Raw genomic sequence first — 27090 nt, forward strand, 5'->3', positions numbered from 1 at the left:
TATCTTAGCCTGCTTGGCTCTCTCTCTCTTATTCCTGATGAAGGGCTTATGCTCGAAACGTCGAATTCTCTATTCTTGAGATGCTGCCTGGCCTGCTGTGCTTTGACCAGCAACACATTTTCAGCTGTGATCTCCAGCATCTGCAGACCTCATTTTTTACTCGAAGATTTAACAACATAACTTGGCCTGGGAGCTTTGTTCAAGCAGCGTTTAATGATCCCCTGTCTTTCATTGATAACAGCAGAATCCAAATCCAATCTTCCAATTCTTCCACAAGTGATGCACTGGGAAGAAGCAGGAATTACACAGTTGGCCAACTGTGCTCAGAGGATTTTCTCCTAATCAATGCTGTCAAACTAATTTGATACGATAGGCATGATGCTACATCTTGGCATTTGGCTCCATTCAACAGACGTTACTTAGACATACATAGAAATAAGAAAGTGCCTTGCTCAGTTTGGGGGTAAAACAGACACAAGGTCCCACATTTCAACTATTGTGACTTCTGTCTTGGTCCTCACAGTGTTGAGGAGAAACCTCTTCACCCAGAGAGTGGTGGGTGTGTGGAATGCTCTGCCCCAGAAGGTTGTGGAGGCCAAGTCTCTGGATACTTTCAAGAAAGAGTTGGATAGAGCTCTTAAGGATAGTGGAATCAAGGGTTATGTGGATAAGGCAGGGACAGGATACTGATTGAGGATGATCATAATGAATGGTGGTGCTGGCTCGAAGGGCAGAATGGCCTACTCCTGCACCTATTGTCTATTGTTTAGGCAAACCTAATCTCTGCCTGAAATTAGTGTTTGGTTAAATGTGGAGAATGCTTTAGAAGCGTCTTTGAACACATACAATGCAAGCTCCAATCACTCGACACCACTGAAACTTTGTACAAAATGTTTACTTTTTGTGAACTTCACCTGCACCTTCACAGAGGAGTACCATAGCTTCCCCATTCCCATGTTTTATAATGGGTTGCTGCCAGCCAAAATTTGTGCTTCTCACTCCCTGCCATGTATTGGTGCTTATAACAGAAAATGAAGCAAAAGCCATCCACCTCTGTACTTTTGTTGCCCATTTAGCTGTCAGTTTTAATCCACAATCAGGTCACCAAGTTGCACTCACCATTTTACTAGCTGTTGCTCTCTCAATGCTGCAGCCACTCAGCATATTGCTGTTTCGATGTGTAGAAAATTGATGCCCCATCACTAGGGTGGATGAAAGTGATTTGCACTGTGTGTTTAACCTACCTACTATATTAGGAAATTATGAAACAATGGTAACTTAGCTTGTTAATACCAGAGCTAACCTGGAATAAATCGCTTTATGGAGTGCACACTGACAAATGCTACACCAATTCATAATTAATAGCCTTCATGAGCATGGAATTCATAGCCTCAGTCTGTGTGAATTGTCAGTTATCATTTTCTACGCAACTGTCAGCTCACATCATTTCACTACTAGAAGAAAAAATATTCAGAACTCAATCTATTGTTTCAAAATAGTTAATTTAAATAATTGTTTATTCAACTATTACTTTGTGTACAAAGTTGCAAAACAATCTGATGACCATGAAATCGTACACTTAAAATCAGTCAAAACCTTCATAAGAGTTGGAAAAGACAACAATAAGGAAGAAAAAGTACATCAAGTACAAGGTCCAAGATCAATCAAATTGTTTCCACAATGTTTTCATATTGATTACAGCTGGAAAATATCACAAAGCATTTGTTGTGAACTGCCAATTACTAAACAAAATATGATATGTATCATAAATTTGTGAGAGCATTTAATGCAGAAGGGACAGAGGGACTGAGAAGCAGCTGATAATTTCTGGGAATCAGTTGATATACTGGTGGTTCTGACTGGATCGTAAGAGATTAGATTGCTTTAGCATATCCAGTGTAGATTTTGAAAGGATCTATTTTTGTGTCAATTATGCACTTAAACCAAAAAGATGAATAGAAACTGATCATCAGGCCTCTTCATTGTAAATCGGTGTGAAATGTCAGCACATGTCACATTACCACTGACAAATTGCCTGAGGCAACACTTCTCCTTCAGGCAATCAGCTTTAGCTCAAATCCTGAGAGGAGGTGAGGAAAGCATTGCTGGCTCCACTTATTGTAAAACCAAAAAAGCATTTTTCAATTTACCAGTCCAGGAACCACTTAAGAATGGCTCCAGTTATGGCTCCTATTTTGCTCATCACTGACTAATCTCTGGCTAGGCACACCAAGTTTAGCTTTCTAACTTGTATACTTCACACAAGCGTTGATCCCACTGCCAAATTTATGTTGTATATTTTTTAGCCAGCACATGTGGACATCCAACATAGGTTTAAGCCCCATTAAATGTGCTAGTTACAACAGGTAAAGGACTGGTATGTAAAATCTGTTATCGAGATTTTGCTTGTGTGACAACCCACCAGAAATGCCTTCCAGAAAATATGCTTGAATGTGGAGTCAGAAGCAGCAGGTGTTCCTCCCTGACTCTATTGTACTGACAAAAACACTCTGCTCTCCAACATCATGCAAACATGAGGCATCAACATCTGTAACTTGCCTCAATTCCTTTCGATCTCCTGGCCAAAGCCAAATCTACCTCAAGACTGTGTGGAAACCATACTTTTCAGGAATTATTATGATCAGGGTTGCTGATATTTTCGCCTACCTTGGTTTGAGGATGTTGCAATAATCAACACCGACAAACCAATGGAGCTCCAAAATTGATCAATTTTGATGATATTTTGATTGATCTTTGGGGCCCAACTAGCTCTGTTGACTTAATCTGATTGCAGTTTCTGGCAATTTCATTGCCACGTTTCCTTAAAGAAAAATGTGTTATGGGTTCACTTCACCTCCCGGTCAGCCAAATCACATGATCACAAGCTTCTGGTGATACCACCCTTTAAGGTGAAGCAATCTAGTATGTGCGCACCCTATCAGAAGGTCTGAACTGATTGTACCTTGTGTATTTTAGATCAGTGATTGACAAGAATATAGATCAAACATGTAAAATGATAAAAAATATTCGTTTCACAGCAGGAACTTTTAAACACTTTCATGAGAAAATAAAATCTTGTCAGTAATCTTGGACTTTTTAAAAATTAAAATGTATAATAGCATTACATGGATAAAGAGTGAGAACACTCGTACTCAACATGAAGCAAAATTTGTATCATAAGTGCCTGCAAGATTCAAATCCAGGGTTTCAGTAATACTCAGTAAACCTCTCCAGGCTAGACTAACTAGCTTGAATTATGCACTGAAATATTTAGACAAATATCTTTTTTCTGCATTTCTTCAATTCACTCAGAATTTTGCCATTATGAGAGAACCCAGCATTTATTGACCATCTCGAATTTCCCTGAGATGATATTGGAGGGTATTTTTAGGTATTTTAATGCAAGATAGGGGGCTTGATTAGTCAATTCAGTGGGAAGTCAAGATGCAGTTGCTTTGGTCTAGTTATAGATGGACCTGAATGGATGACAACAGGTTTCTCTCCCTGAAGAATACACTAATTAAACAGTTGGGTTATTATAACAACCCTATAGCTTCATGGACACCATTTTTTATTATTTCCAAACTTCTCATTAGATTAATTTATATTCTCACTTTGTCAAATATTCTCTGGAGTATTAATTCAGGTCATTAATTACCAGACCAGTAACATAACCACATTGCACTTCATCAGACTGGGGGGGGGGGGGGGGGGATGACAATTTGAATATTGCAGGTACCAGCAGACCAATTAACATTCGTTCAGCTCAGCTGCAAATTTTCCCAGAGTCTTCCAACAGAAAATAAAATGTTAATCAGAAAATAAAATAGGCTAACAACAACATGTTAGGTGTTCTGCTACCTAAAGTTGCTACTTCAGTAATAACTTCATTTTTTAAAATCCTTTGTGGCAGCCAAAAAAAAACCTATGAAACACAACATGCTGCTAATGCATGCTATGTTTCCATTATTGCTTAACTAACCCTTTGCAGAACAAAGCAGAGGCTAAGCCATCCCATAGGGTGTACAGAACTATCAGCTCATTATATGTATAGAGCTACAGGGTTACTGTAAACCCACAGCACACACTGTGTGCAATTTAGTCATCTGCATGGCATTTATTCTTATTCTACATGTTCTTATTTCCATAGGAACACATGTATTCTGACAAGTCTATTCTCATCATTTTGAATAAATTTTCCATTAGAGAAATACATTAATCAGCGATAATCACTGAAAGCAAAGAAGGGGAGATTGGGAACATTTATCCATCAATCAAATTAAGTATAACAGACTAAAAGAAGTGAGTGGTTTTGTTGTGGGAAACAGTCAAGAATTATTCATATTCCTCACACTGTCCTCTTCCATCAAACTAAGGAAACACACAATGAGGAAATTAGCTAAGAAAAAATTAGTAATGCGACATTTTTAAAAAAAATGTTCTTAATGCCATTATCACAATGATGAAATGTTCTGTAACTCCTCCACCAGACTGACTCCTCTGATTCTACAACAGGTAGCTTGATCTTTGCAACACTATGAAACCAGTAGATGAAGAGAAAGCAAATCAGCCATATTCTGCCCCGGGAGGACCCCTGATGATGTTGAAGTATCCAGCCAAGGCACCCAGATCAATATAGAGAGACCGATTCCTTTTCCCCACAGTTGATTCTTCAGTGCTGCTCACAGAAGTATCTGGAATTAACATAAAATCAAGTTAAGGAAATCAAGCTTCCCCCTACTCAAGAACTTCCTAAAACCAAACCATGTATTACAGGAAAGGAAATAATATATATTGCTTCAGCACTTCTGTCTCAACTTTCAACATTTCAGCTTCAGAGATTGTGCAATCACTCTGCGCAGTAATACTCTGGCAGTTTCTGACATTTATGCTGAATGAATGGGGGAGGTGAAAGCACCAATTAGTGTCAGGTTACCTCCTTCTGGTCACTGGTTTTAAATGTGAGCCTAACCAATTGGCCTTTAAATTCTAGGATCTGTGATCTATTGGAAGAAAAGTGAAGGAGATCTCATGCCAATATTGAGGCAAAATTCAGGAGGGTCATTTTAATCTGGTAGCAACAGGCCGCTTGCTACTGTACTAGAACAAGAAAGATACCTAGCCCAAAGGCTAAGTGGAAAATTAAAGAGTCACCTGCCAATGGCAGAGAAGCGCAGTTGTTTTGAGTTTATATGGGTGTAATGGGGAAAATGTGAGGTGGTTTAGGAATTTCCTCTACAATCATCAACATAAAGCAATCCCAGTATATAAGGGAGCAGGCACCCTCACCCCCCACTTAACTGTAATTTGCATCATTACATAGGGCAGTGTTGATTGCAGTCTCCCAGTCACAAACAATCTGCCTTTTCTATGCCTCACCTAACCACAGGATCCCAGACCAATATTTATTTGACAAGGCTGTGGGTGTTGGGCTGCTTGTTGACATTCACGATGACTCCAAGAACTCAGTACTGTGCAGGACAGGTTTGGTAACATAACTTTGCAGCTCTGCCCTCAAGGATCATGATGAGATTACACTTGTCAATGTAACAGTGGATGAGATTGTTTTCCTAATCTCTTATCTATGTAGATGATATGCACTGGATGCTTCCATCTGCTACATACAATTCTGCATTTTTCTGCTTTCCCAACATTACAAAGCCTAATTTTTTTCTCAAGGGGCTGATTTATTTTGCAGGATTATTTAAAGAAAAGCAGCAAATGGGCAGAATTTTCCCTACCCCCTCACTAATTAAGGCCCTTAAGTGGTCAATTAACAATCACTTAAGGCCCTCAGTTCTTCACTTCCCTGATTACCTGTCTTTCCAGTAGACAGGAGAAGGTACCTGGTTTCCACACCGGGGAACCAGGGTGACTGAGCCTCACGAGGAAGGGAGCTCCAATTGACTCAGTGAGAAGGAATCAGAAGTCTAGATGGGATGGTTGGTTACTGACAGCCAAATCCGTTCCCTTGGCTCCAAATTCCTACTCTTGTTTCTGTTTATGAACCCCAATCTGCAACAAGAAGAAACAAAACCTTCCTCTCACTGGATCCTGGGGAGCGTGCCTTAATTGGGGCTTTATGATACAGAGGCTGGCATTGTTCTGGTGAATTGGCTGCCACTGTCGAGGCCTGTGATGGGTTGAGTTTTGAATTTCTTGCCCTATCAAGTCTTAACAAGCTGATTAGTGGGGAGATAGGTCACATTATCTCAATAACGAATATATGCCTGTATATGTTTTTATTTGCAAAACAAGGAAATTTGTATATGTGATTATTTTGTGGGTACAAATATTACACTATCACTTGGATATTAAAAAAATACCTGTACTGTTCTAAAACTAAGCTCTCATTTCACATTACAGTTAAGGTTTACTGTTGAATTTCTACCAGATTCGGTTTAATTTTACCAGTCTTATCTTTGGAGATTTGGAGGTGCCAGTGTTGGACTGGGGTGTACAAAGTTAAAACTCACAACACCAGGTTATGGTCAAACAGGTTTATTTGGAAGCACTAGCTTTCGGAGCACTGCTCCTTCATCAGATAGTTGTGGAATTAGAGATGCTGCTTGTGTAAAGGATAAAAGTTAAACCGGTCTGGTTTCAATGTTACGTCTATGTTATAAGAGTAATTATACAAACTGGATGTCGTATTCAAGTTGTTTGACACAGAAGACATTCGGTGATCCAAACCTAAACCGTACCCAGCTCATTCTCCAGCAAATACACAAGTCAGAATAAAGCACTGATGCTTCACATGAACCTGTGCACTACCTTCCTTTATCCCAGATTCTGTGTACAGTCTTTTACAATTTGCTTTTGATTCTAAGAATGTTAAAAATGCTTTAAACAGTTGGGAGTCAGTACTTTTTTTATTTATTGTACACGGTAATTTGTAAATTGACCACCTGATGACGGAGCAGTGCTCTGAAAGCTAGTGCTTCCAAATAAACCTGTTGGACTAAACTCTGGTGTTGTGTGATTTTAACATCTATGGAGAAGATCCCTTTAGCACTCTGTCTGTAGCAAAATTGCATTTATTTACAAACTAGCATACACAATAAATAGAAACAATGTTTAAAGCATTTTTTAAATAATTAAAAAAAAACAAATTGAAACAACAGTACACAAAATCTGGGATAAAGGAAGGTAGTGCACAGGTTCATGTGAAGCATCAGTGCTTTATTCTGACTTGTGTTTTTGCCGGAATATGAGCTGGGTATGGTTTAGGTTTGGATCACCGAATGTCTTCTGTTATCAAACAACTTGAATACGACATCCAGTTTGTATAATTACTCTCATAACGGAAACAATACTGAAACCAGGCTGGTTTAACTTTTATCCTCTACACAAGCAATATCCTTAATTCCACGTGACTTCCATGTTCCCATTAGTCCATATTCCCTATTTAACTAATCACTTAATCAAGAGTGTCAAGTTCCTACGAGTGATGATAACCAACCATCTGTCCTGGACATCCCACGCATATGTGATGGTTAAGAGGAACATTGCCTCTTTTTCCTCAAATGGCTAAGGAAAATTGACACGTCCATATCAGCCCTCACCAACTTTTACAGATGCACAATAAAAGCATTCTATCTGGGTGCATAATGGCCTAGTATGGCAACTGCTCTATCCAGGACTGCAAGAAACTACAGAAGGTTGTGTGCACAGCTCAAACTAGCACGGTTGCCAGCCTCCCATCCATAGACTCCATTTAGACTTTGCATTGCCTTGGAAGGCTGCCAACATCAAAGACCCCTCCCATCCTGGTAATGATCCCTTCCAAACTCTTCCATCAGGCTGAAGAGACAGAAGCTTGAACGCATCAACAGGTTCAAGAACAGCTTCTTCTCTGCCATCATTAGACTGCTGAATGGACCTCTCGACCTTCAACTAATTTGATCTTGCTTTGCATACTCCTGTGCAGGTGCAACCCTGCATATTTTGTTCTGTCCAAGTACCATATGATCTGTATGTTCTTGTTTGCTATGGGCTGCCTGTACTGCTTGCAAAACAAAGTACTTCACTGTACTTAGGTACACGTGACTACAATAAATCAAATCAAACTTATTCAAGTTATTTCAAAAATAATGCTTTCTGCTTTCATTACTAACTGATCCAGTGTGGGCATCATTTAAAAATCTTTATCAAATCATCCCATTATCTCTTATGTTCTAACAAAGACAGTTTAATTTTACAAGTCTGATTTACTCTTTCCAGGCCGAATCTCAATGAATTTATGATATATCCTTTTCTGTTGTTTTCACTTTTCCACACTATAAAACTCAGAACTGTACACAGTATTCCAATATGATCTTGCTTATTATTCCCATTTATAAATATAAAACATTCATCTTGCAATAAACCCAAAATTCCATTTAATTTTAAGTACCTCAGAGCTGTTCCTTTTTTCCTTGAAATTGACAATTGAATTTGGTAGCCACCAGTTTTGAACAGATGGGACACAGGGATGGAAATGCATGCTTTCAACAAAACACCATGGAATCACACTGCCAATAACTAATAAACAATCATCAATACATCCGTCCTGCTGAACCATAACCAGGTAGAAGCAAAGAAGCTGAATGTGTGGTTTAACTGGTGGCTGATATACTAGGGATCATAGAGTTTAATGAGGTCTTAAATGTAACCGGGTAAAAAGTGAGGTCTGCAGATGCTGGAGATCACAGTTGAAAATGTGTTGCTGGTTAAAGCACAGCAGGTCAGGCAGCATCCAAGGAATAGGAAATTCGACGTTTCGGGCATAAGCCCTTCATCAGGAATGGAGGGCTTATGCCTGAAACGTCGAATTTCTTAAATGTAACCAGTGACTTTAAGAAAGGAGGGGAGAAATTTACAGACAACAATTACCAGTTGAACAAAGCCATTAAGAATAAAATATTCCCAAGCTACAACTAGAAGGTAAAGATAACTGAGCTGTAAAATATTGTAGGTCAGATACTATGCTAAAACAAGGGGCTTAACTATCCTGGTCAGATCATCAGTAGAAGTGTTATGTCTTTTAGTGATATTTTGAACAAACTGGTTAATACCTTCAGATGATATCCCTTTGTTTGCTATTTAAACAAGGCCATTAACCTTGTTATTTTTCCTCAAACATGTTATTTATTATCATTCATAAACAGTGGAAATTTTATCCCTCAGGATTGAAGCTAGCCACTGTTACAGCAACATTCTTCCTCTGTATCCTTTACATCTTTATTGATCTCAGCTAATACTTCAGCTCAATTTGTAACTGTACACTGGATTTGAATGGAGAAACACCAATTTGTGTTGTATTTTAAAAAATATTTGCAACTCTCACATTCCCTGCATTTACACAATCCCCAGCTCAAATTGATTCACCTCCACTCCTGAAGGCACTAACTCATGCTGAGCGCACAGTTACTCAAATGTGTCCACTCTTTACACTCCAGTGGCTACTCTTTTTGTGAGCACATAAACCTGGGTGGCATGCTAGCTCAGCTCAGACTGACTGCAGGATTGTTAGGGTATTGTTGTGAAGGCAAGAGGTTAAAGCAACCCCCTGTCTGCTCTCTCAATGTTCAAGAGACTGTAGGGAAGTTCACCTCAATGACTTGACCAACATTTATCTCTCAGTTAAACAGAAGGCAGATTACCTCATCATTTTGTCATTGCTGTTTGCTGAAAATATGTCATGTTTCCTACATTGCAAATATATATCTGCGAAGAAAGTCACTAGTTATAAAGCAATTTGGGACATTTTGAGGTCATGCATGATACTTTCTAAAAGCTTGTTTATTTATTGATGTGAACCCAGATTCTAAACACTGATAGGTTAATCAAACGGGGAGACAGAGGGGCAGAGTTAAACCACAGTTCATCCTAGTCAATGATCACAGGTTTGAATAATTGGGGGGGAAATCTGGACTTTCTTCACCCACTGAGAAACTGATGGGATCAGGTGCAATACTGGATTCACACTCCACCTGATCAGACTCTGAAAGCAATACTGGACTGGTATAAAATGTAGTTCCAGCTGATCCCATGGATCTCCATGCTGGAGAGGCAGGTTAAAATTATCCATGTTATTGGTTTAAAAATAACTTCTGTTGCCCCATCAGGTACAAATTGAAAGGACATACCACAAATTTGTTCAGGTAACTCCAGTTCTTTTCTCTTAAAGGTGCGATTTATTTCAAAGAGAGCTGAGTCAAGGCTCTGGCAACGTGGTTGGTCTTCAGGTGGAGGGCTAAGTGCTGAATGTCTTAACAACTGTCCTGCACACCACCTCTGTTTTGGATTTCTCTCCAAAGTGGCTTCAATAAACTGCCTCATGACAGGGCTGCAGTCCTCTGCAATGTCTTCTAATGGTGGAGCTTGCTTGTGGATCTTCAGGGAAAAACACAGAATTAACAACAGAACTCAAATTTACAAATACAAAAATAAGACCATCAAAAAGATAAGCAAGAAGTAAGCTACTACTCTGCTTATATTTACAATTTAGTTTTGAGCCCTCACTCATTTTTCTCACTAGCTTTCTCCCATCCCCACTCTTCATTCAGGGTACCTTGTTCCATAGATACAAAGCAGTTTCCAGTACATTAAACACAATTGCCCTTTTACTTCAGACAAGGGTCCAGTTTGATTCTATTCTTAACTGAAATAACAGGATCTGTGAAGTTGGGGAGTGGAAGCTGAAATTCTGGTCAACTTCCTCCTCCCTAACAAAAGCAAAGAAGCCCATTCTTAATTCCTCCATCTCAATGGATTAACAAACCAATAAAGTGGGAAACACTCCAGGCTGTTCCTGCTCTATAGGACACACATACTCAATGTCCATTAGAAGAGATTGGTAAAAAAGACTGGTAAAACATACTCCTTTCTCTTAATTATTTCTAAAATTTTAAACACGTGAACCTTCCTTTCCCTCTAGTTCTCTTTTGAAATCTAATTTGATACTAAATTTACCCATTTTGATCCACACTCAGTCATTCTCTTTCCAGTATTAATTTCTCAATCATTCAATATTATTGGTTGAAGAGATATATCAATTGCTGTCCTGTTCACTCAGATGTCCAGATTGCCTCGCTATGCCGCTGATAGTTGCACTTTTTACAACTTAGTGGATGATAATGTTGTAAGCAAAATCTTGTAGGGAAACAACTGACTAACTTCACACATCATGAGGAATTATTACAGCAAAATTTTAACTGACAGCATGGAAAATAAAGAACATGAAAGCATGGGAAGGGTTAAAGCATAAAGACCACTGGCAATCTGTGTGTGTGCAAGGCAAGATGGGATAAAAATAGTGGAACATTCTTACACCAATTAGCAGAGTAAGGTTAAGGCTGAAAGGTCACTATGGCAAGATGAGATAACACAAGTAATAAAGCAAGTTCCTCTGTTAAGTGTTATTATGACAGGATTGGGACAATAAATATTTGGGACATGACATTAAAATATCTAATTAATAGTTAGTAGAGTCCGCTTGAGACAGGAGACTATTGTAATAGATGAAATAGCTAAATATCTCTCATGACAGGTTAGTCTGGAATTGAAGATCACTATAGCAGAATTAACAATAAATATCTAACCGTGACATTAGAATAACATTAAGTAGAATGTACAATTAAAGAGGTAATGGGAACTAACGTCACTGGTTTATTGTGTAGCTAGAGTGAGGTACTTTGATTAATAAAGTTGGACATGCTGATAAGCTGACAGAAACATGATTTTTAAAAAAATCCACAGACCCTGAGGTTTGTGGGCATTCGAGAATCTGCTTTCTCAGTGTCATGGTTTTTTGTTTGCAAATAGAAGACCTACTTGTCGAAGAACTCTCTGCATCTCCTGGTGACTCTCTATATTTTCTCCACAACAACAGCAGTTAATTTTACACTTACTCATTCAGTCTTGCTTCTAAAAAAAGGATAAATATCCTTTTTCAATAAAATTGGTTTAGCTAATTAAAAAAAATTGATGCTTCCATGGGTCATAAAATTGGGGTACTTCTTACATTTCTCAGTCATGTCTGAATCTACTTACCTACCCATCAGATGACCAAATCTAATTACTACTTCTTGACATTCTTTGTCATATTATTTGGTGGTGACCTTCATCTGGTATCTTGGCCCCTCATCCAGGTTTCTCAATTTAAAATTGCAATCCACTGTTTTGCAACAATGCAATTTCTTTATATTCACATTTATCCAATTAAGTCTTCTTATTCAACATTGCCCTTAACTTGAATGTAATACCTACTTTTTAAAAAATTTAGATTTAGTGATGGCAAAACTTACAATGTACAGGTATGATGGGTAAGCTGACCTAGGATACCTCTTCACCCAGGGTGGATTCCCAGTCTGCATGTGGATAATTGTAGAACCAAGACTGTAGATGTCTGATTTTGTTGAATGGCCTCGGCAGGTAATAACTTCGGGACTCATATAGAACTAAAACATAATATAGATCTATAGTTAATTCATGACTTAAAAAAATCATTTTCACAAAGCTTTTACCTCTCGCCATAACAAACCTCATTACTAAGAAAATCAATTGCACATAAAGTACATTAAATATAAAGCCATCACTAGGCCATATTACTTCTCAGTTATCAGATAACATTTTCAAAAATACTGAACTCTAAAGACATGTTAATCTTTTTGAAAGTAACAGGAAACACAAGGCTGCTGCAGAATATTAATGGCTTTTATTATCTCTGACTAAATGTACTGCCCTTAAAAAGAACTATACTAAATGTTGTATCCTTTCATTGCAACAACACATAAGGACATCAAGATTAGTGAGTGCATCAAAACGACTGGTGAGCACATTCACTGTGTAAACTGTAGACAAAATATTTCTAATATACTGCAAACATTCTTCTTCCAATATTCTGTGAATAGATGGAAAGTAGGTATAGTTGGGGAAGAGTTATGTCTCTTGACTAGTAATCCAGAGACCTGGACTTTTTCGAGAGCAAGAGATCAAATCAGACAATTAAGGTCTTATTTTTTTTTTAAAAATGACTGGCAAAAGACTGTTAGATTATTCTAAAAATCCAACTGGTTTGGGTTAATGTCCTCTAGAGGAGAAAATCTGTTGGTCCCAAGTCTGACTTTAGATGGCTTCAATTTCACATCAACTTCATTAACTCTTAACTGTCCTCTGAAATAGCCCAGCAAGCCAATCAATTGTCTCAAACTGGAGAAAACTAGAGTGGGACAACTAGGATGGGCAACAGATGGCAGCTATGTCAATATTCCAAGCATCATTAATTTTAAAAATCTATCATAAACACTGATACTTGGTTTTGAAATCAAGTATAATCTTTACCTTTGTAATCGCATATATCCCACATTTAATGTTATCAGATTGCTTATGTATTTTGTAGTGAATAAATGTTTAGCCCGTCACAGCCATTGGGTTTGTGGTATGCCATATTTAATTTGCTGCAGACAGTAGACCAATGACTACATCAAGAGTCTGAGATAGCTTTGTGCAAACCTCACATGTCACTGCTAGCTCACAACCACCCTCCAAAGTGATAAACTGGCCAATGAAAGAGTTAAATAGAACTGAACTACTTGTAACATAAACTACTGAATAAACTAATCAACAGAACTTTCCAATCCAATTGTGAACAGAGCTTTGTATAATACTAGTATGACCCAGCATTTACAAAAGTTTGTAAATATTATTTATTACTCACCTGTATGACAAATCTTTCTGGAAAGAATGTGCTTATTTATAGAAGTTACTTATTAAGACTACTGAAAATTCAGGTATGTAAAATTTGTTCTGCTGGACCCATGTTTGTCCCATTTAAAGGGAAATCGCTTTCATGAAACAATTTACAAAATGTATTTGTTCAAATGCAGCACACAATGAAATGGCATTCAGCAAAGAAACTATTTTGCAGCTTGTGTGCAATAGTACAGTGACAAAATGGCAACAAACAACAAGTTGTTAAAGTAATTCATTATGGAAACACTGTCCCTTTAAATTTGTACAGTAGCTTACGGGAGTAAAACAAAAACCTACTTGGGCAATTCCTTTGCATATCTGTTGCTGGATAATGCACGCTTTAATACAAAGAAATGTCGTTAGTTTACCAAGGGAAAAACTTCCTGGCAGAAATCCATCAACAGCCTAAGGAATGATCTAATTGCCTCTTGCGTTTGGAAATAACCTTGATGCATGGTTTCAACTTTGTTTTTAATATTTATTGTAAAGTCTCTTCAGACTCTGGTCCAACTACTGACATCAAAAACTAATTTTCTACTCATGGAAGTTATCGGTATCAGCATTTTTACTTAACATATTTTTCCTAAAGGAATACTGGAGCACAATTCCTTGGGATCTTGACAGTCTTGATCTATTCCAGTGTCATGTTCACAGTTATCCGCAGGATAGTTAAAAGCAGAAACTCTGGAGAAAGTTTGTTGTTTGTATCCCAGGGACGTTGAAGGTAATATCATCTTGCTGCTTCCTAGTTCAAGATCAGATAGGTTGGCACACTCAGGATTGAGCTAGGATCCTCCCCTGGTCAGCATGCCACAAATGTGGAATGAGTAGAGCTTTTAATGACTCATTTATCAGGATATTTGGGCTACAGAGAGTCTAATGAAGAGCATGTTATGAGTTTATTCTAAGAACAGAAAAGCAGAATCTTTTTTTTAAAAAGGACACAGAAGTTATATATGTTGATGTTCAGAGGAACTTGGGTGCACTCATAAGTGAACACAAAGTTAGCATGCAAGTACAAGAAGCAATTAAATAGACAAAAGACACGTTGGTCTTTATTACAAGGAGACCAACCAAAATAAGGAATTCTTGCTAGAATTATAGCTTTGATAATACCAGACTTGGACTACTGTGAAAAATTTTGGTCTCCATTTACGAGGAATTATGTTCTTATATTGGAGGCTGTGCATTACTAGATGGAATGAGAAAGTTGTCCTATGTGAGAAGCTGAGTAAATTTGGTATATACTCTTTGGAATGTCGCTAAAAATGAGATGTTCTCATGAAATATATGAAACTGAACAGGCTTGATAGGGTAGACAGTAGAGAGGTTGCCTATACTGGCTGGAGAATCTACAGTGTCATCCCGTGCTTAGGATAAGGAGTCAACCATTTAAAGAGGAAACAAGAAGAAACATTTTCATTTAATAAGTCATTAATTTTTGTATAGGTGGTCCCCAATTTATGAATGCCTGACTTATGAATACTTGTACTGATGAACAAAATCAATACAGGGGTGTATTAATATTAATGTTAAAAATCTAACATGCTAATATTTCCTCATACCTATGAATGGCTATTTTATATTGCCCTGTATTGTGTTCGGACTGGTATACAAATCAACTTAAAAACATACTCAAGAATGAAATCTGTTCGCAACTTGGGAACTGTCTGTATTTTAATACTCATAGGCTGTAGATACACCATCATTGATTATATTTATGGCTGACTGAGACTGTATCCAGGGATATGGGCAATGGGTAGTTAAAACTGATGATCAAGAATTATCTTATTAAATTGTGGAGAAGCTGTAGAGTCTAATCCTGCTAACATTTCTTATGTCCTTCATCCTTATATTCATTGATTATTTCACTTGGATTTAACATCCCCATCTTCTGAGTTTCTCCACAGCAAGCACGTCAGCAGGACCTCCATGCCTCAACTTCACAGTGAATTGACTGCAAAGAAATCTCCATAGGCGTTTCAAAGCTTCAATTTTGTTTCACACCTTAAGAGTACCAGGTTTCTATTCTTCGATAGAATCATACTTACAGAAAAGGCCATTTGGCCTATCAAGTCTGTGCCATCAAAACTACACTACATCTACAGTAGTCTCATTTGCCAGTGCTTGGCTCTTAGCCTTGAATGTTATTGCATTTCAAATACTCATTCAAGTAACAGTCAAGGTTTAACAGTCAAGACTACCTGCCTCTACTGCCATTTCCGATCCAATCATCCTCATGCACAAAAAAAATTTCCTCAACTCACCTCTAAACTCCTATCTTTCACCTTAAAGCTGTGCCCCTTGCAATTGACCCTTCAAGTGAGCAGAAAAGCTGCTTTCCATACACCCTGTCAATGTCCCTCATAGATTGATTCCCTACAGTGTGGAAACAGGCCCTTTGGCCCAACCAGTGCACGCCAACCCTCTGAAGAATAACCCACCCAGAACTATTTCCCTCTGGCTAATGCACCTAACACTATGGGCAATTTAGCGTGGCCAATTCACCTGACCTGCGCATCTTTGGACTGTGGGAGGAAACCGCAGCACCTGGAGGTAACCCAGACACGAGGAGAATGTGCAAACTCCACACAGACAGTCACCCGAGGCTGGAATCAAACCTGGGACCCTGGCACTGTGAGGCAGCAGTGCTAACCACTGAGCCACCATGCCACCCAGTTCTATACATCTCTAACAGGTTCCCCATCAACCTTCTTTGTTCCAAGAAAACAATCTGAGCTTATCCAGCCTCTTTTCATAGCTGAAATACTCCATCTCAGGCAGCATCCTAATTACTTTCCTTTGTACTCTTCCAAGGCAATCACATTTTTCCTATGGTATGGTAGCCAGAACTGCATTCGGTACTCCAGCTGTGGCTTAACCAAAGTTCTGTACAACTCTTATAATCTATGTCTTATTTGATAAAGGCAAGTGTCCCATATGCCATACACCCTAATAGCCCGCCCTTGCCATCTTCAGGGATTTCAACTCGGTAAAAACAAGGACTGCAGATGCTGGAAACCAGATTCTAGATTAGAGCGGTGCAGGAAAAGCACAGCAGTACAGACCTATTCCTGATGAAGGGCTTTTGCCTGAAACATCGATTTTCCTGCTCCCGAGATGCTGCCTGTACTGCTGTGCCTTTCCAGCACCACTATAATCTAGAATCTTCAGGGATTTGTGGACAAGTAGCCCAAGATCATTCTGTTCCTCTGAGCTTCCTAATACATTACCATTCATCAACTAATTCCTTGTCATGTTATATTTCCAAAGCACATCATCTGACACTTATCAGGATTAAACTGCATCTGTCATTGATCTGTTCTTCTGGTCAATCTTCTTGTAACCACAGAACTTCTTCCTCATTTTGGCTGGGTGGCTGACACTTGTCATATTTACAGCAGTATGGGATACAATTCATCCAGACCTGGGTACTTATCCAATTTTAAGCCCGCCAAAACCTCCAATACCTCTTCACTCTCTATATCAATCTGCTCAAGGACCTTACTGTCCACCTTCCCAAACTTTTTAACTACATCCTCCATCTCTCGAGTGAAGTACTCACTTAACACTCTTCCAAGGTTGTCCAACTCCATGCACAGATCTTCCCCTTGGTCCCTCATCTTTCCCTGGTTATCTTCTTCCCTTCAATATGCTTGTGGAATCTCTTAGGTTTTTGTCTACTCTTCCCTGCCAGTGCTTTTCATGCCTCCTCTTTACTCTCCTAATTGATTTCTTAGGTTCCCTCAGGCACATTCTACACTCTACTACAGCCTCCGTTGATTTGCTCCCTCTGTACCTGTTATATGCCTCTCTTTTCCTTTTTATCCAGTTCTGAATGTTCCTAGACATCCAGGGTTCTCTGGGCTTGCTGCTCCTACATTTTACCCTGAACAGAAAATGTTGGGCCTGTATTCTCCCTATTTCCTTACTGAACACCTCCAACTGTTCTGCTATGGATTATTCCTCAAATTGCCATATCCAGTCCACTTTGGCCAGATCTTGCTTTATTTAATAAGATCTGTTGGGAGGTCATGTCGCTGCTGTACAGGACATTGGTTAGACCACTGTTGGAATATTGTATGCAATTCTGGTCTCTTTCCTATCAAAAAGATGTTGTGAAACTTGAAAGGGTTCAGAAAAGATTTACAAGGATGTTGCCAGGGTTGGAGGATTTGAACTATAGAGAGAGGCTGAACAGGCTGGGGCTGTTTTCCCTGGAGTAGAGGCTGAGGGGTGACCTTATAGAGGTTTACAAAATTTAAAGGGGCATGGATAGGATAAATAGACAAAGTCTTTTCCCTGGGGTCACTATCACCAAAATGCTTCCCTTCTTGCCACTTTGTTGATATAAAAAGCTCTTCCAAATATATTGAGAACTCTGCTCTCTCTAAACCTTTTATACTAAGTTAGCCCAGTCAATGTTAAGGAAGTTGAAATCCCCATATATAATTACCAAATTGTTTTTACTTCAGTGATTATCTGCTACTCAATTTCCTGCTGTCAATTTTAAAGAACCTACAATATACAGTACTCCTCAGTGTGACCGCCTCTTTTTATTAAGTTCCACCCACAAAGCTCCATTTGATGACCCTTCCAAGCTACCATCCCCCTTTATTGTAGTAACTGACTCCCTAATTAATAATGTAACACCACAACCTCTTTTTCACCCTCCCCTGTCCTCCCTTAAGATCTTATCTCCCAGAATTTTGAGTTGTCAATCTTGTCCCTCCCTCAGCCATGCATGTGATGTCAACAAAATTGCTTTCCCTATGATGTCAACAACCTTGCTTTCCCTGCATTATTTTGCTTGACGCATTGTAAATTAGGAACTCATAATGCAATAATCAAGACATAAATCATATCCTACATCATGTGCTTTTGTGCCCCCTCAATAAATGTTCAATGTCTTTGGCTTTCTACAAATCTGTTTACCTGCTCTGAAACACAACATGAGACAATGTGCATAAAGTCAAGTTTCACAAAAATTGAGAAAAAAAATCTTATGTTGCACAAGGGTTTATTGAATATGTGAGCACTTTTTCTTCAAAATAGTTCTGACTCATTGCACTACAATCTCATTGCATTCTTTAGTGTTGTGCACTATATTATAGTCTCTCTGAAAACCTTGAGTCAATCAGCAAACCACATTCATCATAAAACCTGAAAAGTCTCCCCAAACATGGACCAGATCATTGGCCAAAGATGAAGCAGTCCACAAGGATGGGAGAAAATCAAAGAATACATGCAACAATACCAAAGCAAATTCCTGAGATACATGTATTCCAAACATTAAACACACGGCACATCATATTTATTTTTAAATCAGACTTGAGGAAGTGAAACGGCAGGTCTGAATACATGGAGATTGATAGGACCTCAATACCCTTATGGTTCGTCATTGTTAACAGGGTGCATAAGAAACACCACTGCCAATTCATAGTCATAGTCTGCAGACAACATGAGAAAAGTGCTAATTGAGGAAAGTAATCTGGTCATTACACCAAAAGTAATCATGAATGATTGAGATGGCCCACAAAGTCCTACAGGGAGCCAAGTAAGCTAAAAGCACCATCTTGAAAAAATTAAGAGTTTAAAAAGTGTGGCCCTACACAACTTTAATGTTAGGAACACAATAACCATTCTCACCTCTGTTCCTCGAATATCTCTGGGAATGTAGGTTTCTTCAGTCATCTGAACAGAAAGGCCAAAATCCACCACCACTGCTTTGGTTGACATGAGAACTATGTTACTGGCTGAGAAGACATGAACAATAAGACAAATGAACAAATCATTCCAACATTTACTTTTGCAGAACAGACTTTTTAACTGATTTGCTGTTATCCAAAAAAAAGTCATGAAAGGGCAAAAAAATCACTTACGTTTAATGTCATGATGGATTACATTTTTGGAATGCAGAAAGTCAAGTGCTTTGAGGACATGTTTGGTCAACCATATGATTTCAAATTCTTTCATAGGCCCACAACTTTCCAACTTCTCTGCAACGGAACCTCCTTCTCCTGCCTCCATGAAGAGATGTATGGTTTCATTCCACAGTAACGCACCATATAATTCTGCAATGTTCTCATGGCGAAATTGTGCTTGTATTTGTATATCAGCAGGCTTGAAAAATTCCACTGGAATCTTGGAATTTAAAACAAAATTGATTATATGACTCATGAAAGAGGATTTGCATGTATAGGTTTACAGTAATGATATGGAAAATTAAAGAAAAAAAGCACATTTACTTCATTAATTCCCTTGCCTCTTAGCCTGAATACAAGCTGAAATATTGTGTCCCCTCTAAATGGTTATTCATGATGTGAGATCATCAAAAGATGCAAGAGCAAAACTTCAGCCTATTGTGTCTGTTCCACCATTCAACAAAGTTATGATTGATCTGATAATCCTCAACTCCATCTTCCCGCCTTTTTCCCATAACCCTTATTGATTAAAAACCTCTCAGCACTGAACATACTTAGCTACACATAAACCCATAGAACTCTGTAATAAGGCATTCCACAGATTCACTACTTGTGGAGAGAAGAAATTCCTCCTCAGCTCAGTCTTAAATGGGTGACTTCTTACTTTGAGTCTCTGGTCCTAGACTCTCCCATGTTGAGAGATAGACACTCAGCATTCACCCTGTTAATCTCCTAAAAGAATATTTATATTTCAAGAAGGTAATTCTTCTGAAACCCACTGATTACAGGCTCAATCTACTCATATGAAATTTACTTCACACCTGGAATAAACTTGATGAAATGCTTTCAATTCTAATATATTATTCCGTACATCAGAGGACCAAAACTGCTCACAGCAATCTAAGTGTAGACTATAAACTTCAGGAGGATATTTTACCATTTGGAGAGCCTGACACAGACGTCCGTTGGCATCTAAAAACCTTCACACTATGACAGTTGGAATTCTGGTTAGCCTTTCTTATCATTAGCCCGGTGATACAAAGGCCAATTGTATCAACTTCTGGCACTGCATTAATGCAAAACAAACCAGCAGCAAAATTCAGTTTATTGTCATTTGTTCAGCAATGTACAATGCACATTCCCACACAGCCCTCCAGGGAAGCCCAAAAGATAAGGAAATCTTAAAATTACTTATTTTTCAGATTACATTTTAAACAAAATCCTTTTCTGCTCACTTCTCACCCCTTTTGTTTTCCATTTTTTGATGACTTATCATTTCACATTTTAGCTTTCCCTTGGCCACCTACTGGCCAAGCTACAATCACAGCTGCTATGGCTGTCAATTATCTCAGTTGGCTGGAAGGCAAGTGTGTGATGTGCCATGATGCCAGTGGTGTGGGCTCATTTCCCACATCAGCTGAGATTATCCACGAAGTACTCTTCTTCTGAACTTCTTCCCTCACCTGAGATGTGGCAATCCTCAGGTTAAACCTCCCTAATGGCAGAATAGATGTACGGGTCTGGTAGGGCTATGGCAACTTTATCTTCACCATGTCACCCCTTATTTAAATCCTGGGAAACAAGTGAAAAAGGCCTGACAGGATTTCTTCTTCTCCCACCCTGTAGCTTTATTTCCTGTCAGATTTGGCTTTTGATTTCACTTCCACTGACAGCATATTCAAAAGTGGGAATCTGCTTCATGAACATCTCTGGTGTGATGACTTCTCCTGCTAATGTGTGCTCCAAGGGCATCTCAGCAAAAAGACTTGGGCGTGCCATTTTAATATTTTCATTAAGTGCAATGTGCAAATACTTGGAGAATTAATTTAAGACATTTTCAAATATACTTACTTTCTAGATCACTAAATGATCATGACATTATAGCAGTTTAATTAGTTTTACACATTTTTATATTTACAAAACATGCCTTGTTGAAAAAAACAAATTGCGCAGTAAAATGAATGAAACCAGTCATAGTCCGTTAACTATAAAACCACAACAAGTTTGTTACATACAGAAAAATCAATTTTTAATACAGATTTTAAGAACACTGTCTTTTTTCACCCAAATCAAATGAGCATTACAAGTATAGGAGTGACTTGCCTGTGTCTGTGCCCAGGTGCATCAATTTGCCTGGCTGCAGTAAATTACAGATAATGGAATAGGCTGGAATGTACAACTTTTTAAAAAATGCTGTCAAGTTTTCATTTCATTGAAATTTTGAAGGTTACAAAAGGAAATAATAAAAACTGACTGGGGTACATTAATATTTGTGCTGTTGGACTCAAATACTAGGAGTCTGAAATTAAAATTAGGAAGTTAGAAATAAAAAGGGAAGTCACATGGAAACATTTCTTGAAAAAAATTGTCATGCAAATTTCAAGAAGTCATTAATGTGAACAGTATAAAATCTGTTTGAGAACTCTGACAGTAGGTAGAAGGATTAAGATTTCTCAATGGGTTGGTTTTATTAAGACAACTCACTTTTTAACTCCTAAAAATTCTTATATTCTTAAAAAGTTTTGTATAGGTTTAATAATAAAAATATATGCATTGAAAATATTTTTAAGTAGATTAAAAAAAGGTATTCATAACACTAAGTGACTTACTAATTTACATGCCATTCGCTTCTTTGTTTCTCTGTCCTGTGCAAGGTGGCACCTTCCAAAAGTACCGCGAGGAATGTAACCAGGGCCAATGTTCCTATGGGCAAACTTCCATGGAAACAGGAAGACTTCTGAATCAACTTGATAATGTCCATTTTTAATAACTATATCCTTCTGTGGAATAAATAGAAAGCCACAAAAAAGACTGCAATAAGAAAATTAGTTTAGCCTTTCCCACCCACAATGACAATTTGAGGAACACAGACCAACTGTAAATGGTAAATGCACATCTGCATATGAAGAGCACAGTGGTGGATTTAAAGATAGTTTAAAAATAGGTTAAGCTGCAGAACATTTTCCATTCATCAGAAATCTAGCAGTCACACCAATGCAACACTGAGAAATCATGAGGGACAGAGATAGCGTGAATAGCAAAGGTCTTTTCACTAGGGTGGGGGAGTTCAAAACTAGGGACATATCTTTAAGGTGAGAGCAGAAACATTTAAAAGGGACCTGTAGGACAACTTTTTTAATATGGTTTGTGTGCAGTATGAACTGCCAGAGGAAGTGGTAGATGCAGGTACAGTTACAACATTTATAAGACCTTTTGACAGGCACATGAATAGGAAAGGTTTCGATGGATATGGGTCAAACGCAGGCAAGTGGGATAGTTAGTTTGGAAAACTTGGTTGCATGGATGGGTTGGACTAAAAGATTCTACAACTCTATAAAATGCTGTCTCTCAGATGCAACACTAAACCAATGCCTTTTTATTTTCTCTGGTAGATGCTAAAGATCCCTTAGCACTTTTTTGAAAACAGCAAGGTAATTCTCCCCAGTGTCCTTGCCATAAACTAATATCATTTGTAACAAAAAGTGCATTGCTGTTTGTAACACCTTGTTATACATAAAATTATTTTGCTGCAGGTGATCTGCAATTTGTGACTTTGGAATTGTTCATAGCTCTTTAATATCCCATTTGCTGTTTGCAACCTGTTCCAGTCAGATCATGTTAACATTTTAAATATTGTGAAGTAAAGAGTCTTGTTTTCTAGTTTAGGGAACAAAAGGAAAAACAATTTGCTGCACTTCATGGTTCCAATTGACGTTATCAACATTAATTGTGAGAAAGATTTCGTCAGGCAAATTAGATACAGATTTCTTGCTACCCTTTTCAAATTACAACTGTGACTACACATCAATTGTAGTTCATAAGTTGTAAAACAACTCGTGACGCCCTGAGGTAATGAAAGGCGCTACGTAAATGCAAGCGTCTTATCTGTCAATATCCAGTATATTCAAAAAGATTTGGATCCACTTCGGGGCAATTTCCATCTTTCGGGGCGCTACAAGATCATGGAACATAATTATATTTTAAAATCAATCTTTAAAAGACCACACGGTAGAAACTACCGTATTATGAACAACCTCTTGAATGTACACAAAACATTGCTCACTCACCTTGTTCAATATTACTCCCGTCTCGCGGTTTCGGAAGTGCTGGGGGTGATTGCGGAATGTATTGCACACCTGATTTGCAAAGTTAAGTAAATCCTCAACTGTGCCATATCTGACTGAGTAGAACAGCGGCTGTTGACCGTCCCTGGCCCTACTCGCTGGCACTCCATCCGAGTGCTGCTCTAGCGACAGCATATTGTCCTGGTAGAGTGCTGTATCCTCCAAAGGGTAAAATGCCTCGATCACATCCATCATGTCCAGCTCCAGCAGCAATTCCAACCTGGCGTTATCGATACTTTGGGTCAGCATGTACTCCATTGCCTTTCTCTTTCGATCACTACAGTCTGTGCTGACAGAAGAGATGCAACAGAAAGCGTCAGCTCCTCACCACAGCAGACAACCACAGGAGCAGCGGCAGAGTCTTGCTGCTGCCATGATCCTGCTCTGACTCTACTGTCAAGCATGTGACACTGAGCAGAGATTCCCCAGCTTCAGCGCGATGGGTGGAGCTCAGCTTTCGGTGCATGGAACCACTGAGAACCGAGTGGGTGGGCAAGGAGGCGGGTCATAACCGAGATGGGGTTGCCCCAGATCCCATAGCTTCACACATTATTGCCATACCTGCGCCATGATAACTCTATGACAGTGCATTATCAACATCAGCACAAGAACTGTTCCAAACAATAGTGGCTCTCGTTTAAATACAGGGTTTTTTTTGGTGAGATGAAATGAGGCTACTGGTGTGGAGTTGGATTGAAATTGGCTATTACTGTGCTGTAAATGCTAAGTAATAATTTACGTAAAATGTGGCTGCAGCGCACGAAGAATCAGCTACAGCCTCACAATGATAAAAGGAGAAAAATGAGTTTCTCCAACAACTTGTTTTTGTTTCAGATTTCAGCATCAAGAGTTCTTTGTTTAATTAAGATACAAACAGGTTAGTGTCTGCATTTCTCTCTCCCCAGATGCTGCCAGACCGTTGGAGTTTCTCCAGCATTTTCTGTTTCAGATTTCTAGCATCCACACTATTTCGCTTTTGTGATCACGTATGCACTTTAAACAATTCAGTCTTTAGCATACTTCAGGTAAAAAGTGAGGTCTGCAGATGCTGGAGATCAGAGCTGAAAATGTGTTGCTGGTTAAAGCACAGCAGGTTAGGCAGCATCCAAGGAACAGGAAATTCGACGTTCCTGATGAAGGGCTCTGGCCCGAAACGTCGAATTTCCTGTTCCTTGAATGCTGCCTAACCTGCTGTGCTTTAGCCAGCAACACATTTTCAGCTTTAGTATACTTCAGCCAGGACTTGCATTCTTGAGGGGACGGTGAGCCACCCTCTTCATCTACTGATCCCATCCAGTGTTGGGACACTCATTATGCTTTGAAAGAGGGCACTTCAGGTTTTTGACCCAGTGACAATACAGCCCCAGGATGCTGTGCAGCTTAGAGGGATCGTGTAGGTGGTGATGTTGCCGTGTAGACACTATCCTTGTCCTTCCTGATGGTAGGGTTATGGGTTTTGGAAGGTGCGGCCTCAGAAACACTGAGCTATTGCGGTGAATATCATAGATGGTACACACTGTGTTGGGGGTAGTGAATTTTGAGATGGTGGAGGATGAGGTACGAATCAAGTGGGCTGCTTTGTCCTGGATGGTGCTGAGCTACATTAGCGCCGTTGGAACTGCGCCAGTGAAGCAAGTGCAGAGTATCCCCCCATCCCGGCTTTTGCCTTATGTCGGGTAGCAAAGGCCACTTGCTTCCACAGACTTTCCAGTTTCTGACCAGCTCTTGTAACCACGACATTCATGCGGCTGGTCACTTTCATTTTCTGATCAATGGTAAACCCCGGATTCTGGCTTTTTTTTTGTCCTGTATTAATCTATTTTTCTGCTGGCGGTGCAACAGTTGACAATAGTAATGCCAGTGAATATTCGGGGTTGTGGTTGAAATTTCTGTTGGAGACCCACTTCCATAATGTTATCAGCCCAAACGTGTATGCTATTCAGGCCTTACTGCACGTGGGGAATTGCAAATAGAATTGAATACTGCAACCAATGAACATTCTCACTTGGACATGATGATGGGGATAGGGGATCGTGTGTTGGTTGGGCACTATTTCGAACAAAAATACATCTGCGCACTGGAGGGAAAGATTTCGGACCACACTGCAGATATTCCTCTGAAGAGTTGTGATCTGTAAGAGGAGATTACAAAAGTGGGGGTTGCAAACTGTCCATTAATGAACAAACCCAACCCTTCACTCACCTACACCACCAGTCACCCCTCCCCCACAGTGTCATTGTGGTAAACGCGATAATAAACTCTCCACGTTGACGAAAACACTTAACCATAAGGGTGAAAACATATTCCGAATGAATATATGCTGCCCAACCGGAAAAGAAAACGAAAATACAACTGCGCGGTGCTGAGTACCATGCAGTGTAGCAATGTCTGGGGAATTCCTACTGTGCCGACTGACAGGCGCACACGTCCTCCACAAAATTCATGGAAAGCTACCCTTTACTGCACCACCAGCTTCTTCATCATTTCGGTTACCCATTCTTCGGTTTAATCCTTGAGTTGCTGACAATTTCGGTAACATTCTTCATGACCTGGTCTAAACGTTTTTCTTACTAGGTCCAGTCAGCAGTGAGACTGTCTCCATTTAGCGTTGAACGGACTCGCCTACATTTTATTTTTAAGTGTTGTTGCAATGTCTTCATTGTGAAATACCCATCACCAAATGTTTAATTTTAAAACAACCATTGAGTGATTATCAGATTTTGTTCTGAGGACTTTCGCTCTCCAATTTGACATTTTCCATAGTTTGATTTTTATTCGGGTCATTCATAGCCAAAGTAAAAGATTGTTTTCACTTCATTGAGCGGCAGTGTTGGTGTAATGGTGCCAGTTACTCGGCACTGTGGGTGAATTAGAATGCCAGACACGATCGTAATTGGCTTTGTTGTTGTCTCAAAACGTGGGTAGTCAATCATCTCTTTAGAGGATGATATACCTTTAAAACGTATCCCCGTTACCAAACAGTCGCTTCCTGTTTTGTGGCGCGGTCATTCACTGGTCCCTTCATGTGAAAGAAGACTGCCCTAAGTACGTCAATGTTACGCACAGTCTTTTTTTTCCGTCGACAGAGGGTATGTTTTCCTTTTCAAAAGTTTAGCTATCTGAAGCTGGATCATTCTCCGCTTTAGAAACTGCGTGATACAGATTCCTGACATCGCCACATAGAAGAATATATTTTACTGGTCGGAAGAATAGATACATGGGGCGGGGGGCTTTAATAACTCACCATTTTAAACAATAGACGCAGGCTGAAATGCTCCTCGTGTTTTTGGAAGCGTTTCAATTTG

At 39.1% G+C, this 27090-nt stretch overlaps 1 protein-coding gene across 1 annotated transcript; it reads right to left on the reverse strand.

Annotated features, from left to right (window-relative positions):
- Nucleotides 1-1656: 1656 nt before the first annotated feature.
- On the reverse strand, nucleotides 1657-26071 carry map3k8 (mitogen-activated protein kinase kinase kinase 8). The gene is made up of 8 exons (XM_060825593.1): nucleotides 25988-26071; nucleotides 23729-24069; nucleotides 22271-22441; nucleotides 19620-19881; nucleotides 19387-19493; nucleotides 12291-12443; nucleotides 10131-10377; nucleotides 1657-4694 (listed from the first exon to the last, which is right to left on the reverse strand). Exons 2-8 carry the CDS (start codon nucleotides 24041-24043, stop codon nucleotides 4567-4569), a joined length of 1383 nt encoding a protein of 460 aa, XP_060681576.1. The 5' UTR covers nucleotides 24044-24069; nucleotides 25988-26071; the 3' UTR covers nucleotides 1657-4566.
- Nucleotides 26072-27090: the final 1019 nt, after the last annotated feature.

The sequence above is a fragment of the Hemiscyllium ocellatum genome, chromosome 5, assembly GCF_020745735.1.
Source record: "Hemiscyllium ocellatum isolate sHemOce1 chromosome 5, sHemOce1.pat.X.cur, whole genome shotgun sequence".
In the NCBI taxonomy this organism is placed as follows: domain Eukaryota; kingdom Metazoa; phylum Chordata; class Chondrichthyes; order Orectolobiformes; family Hemiscylliidae; genus Hemiscyllium; species Hemiscyllium ocellatum.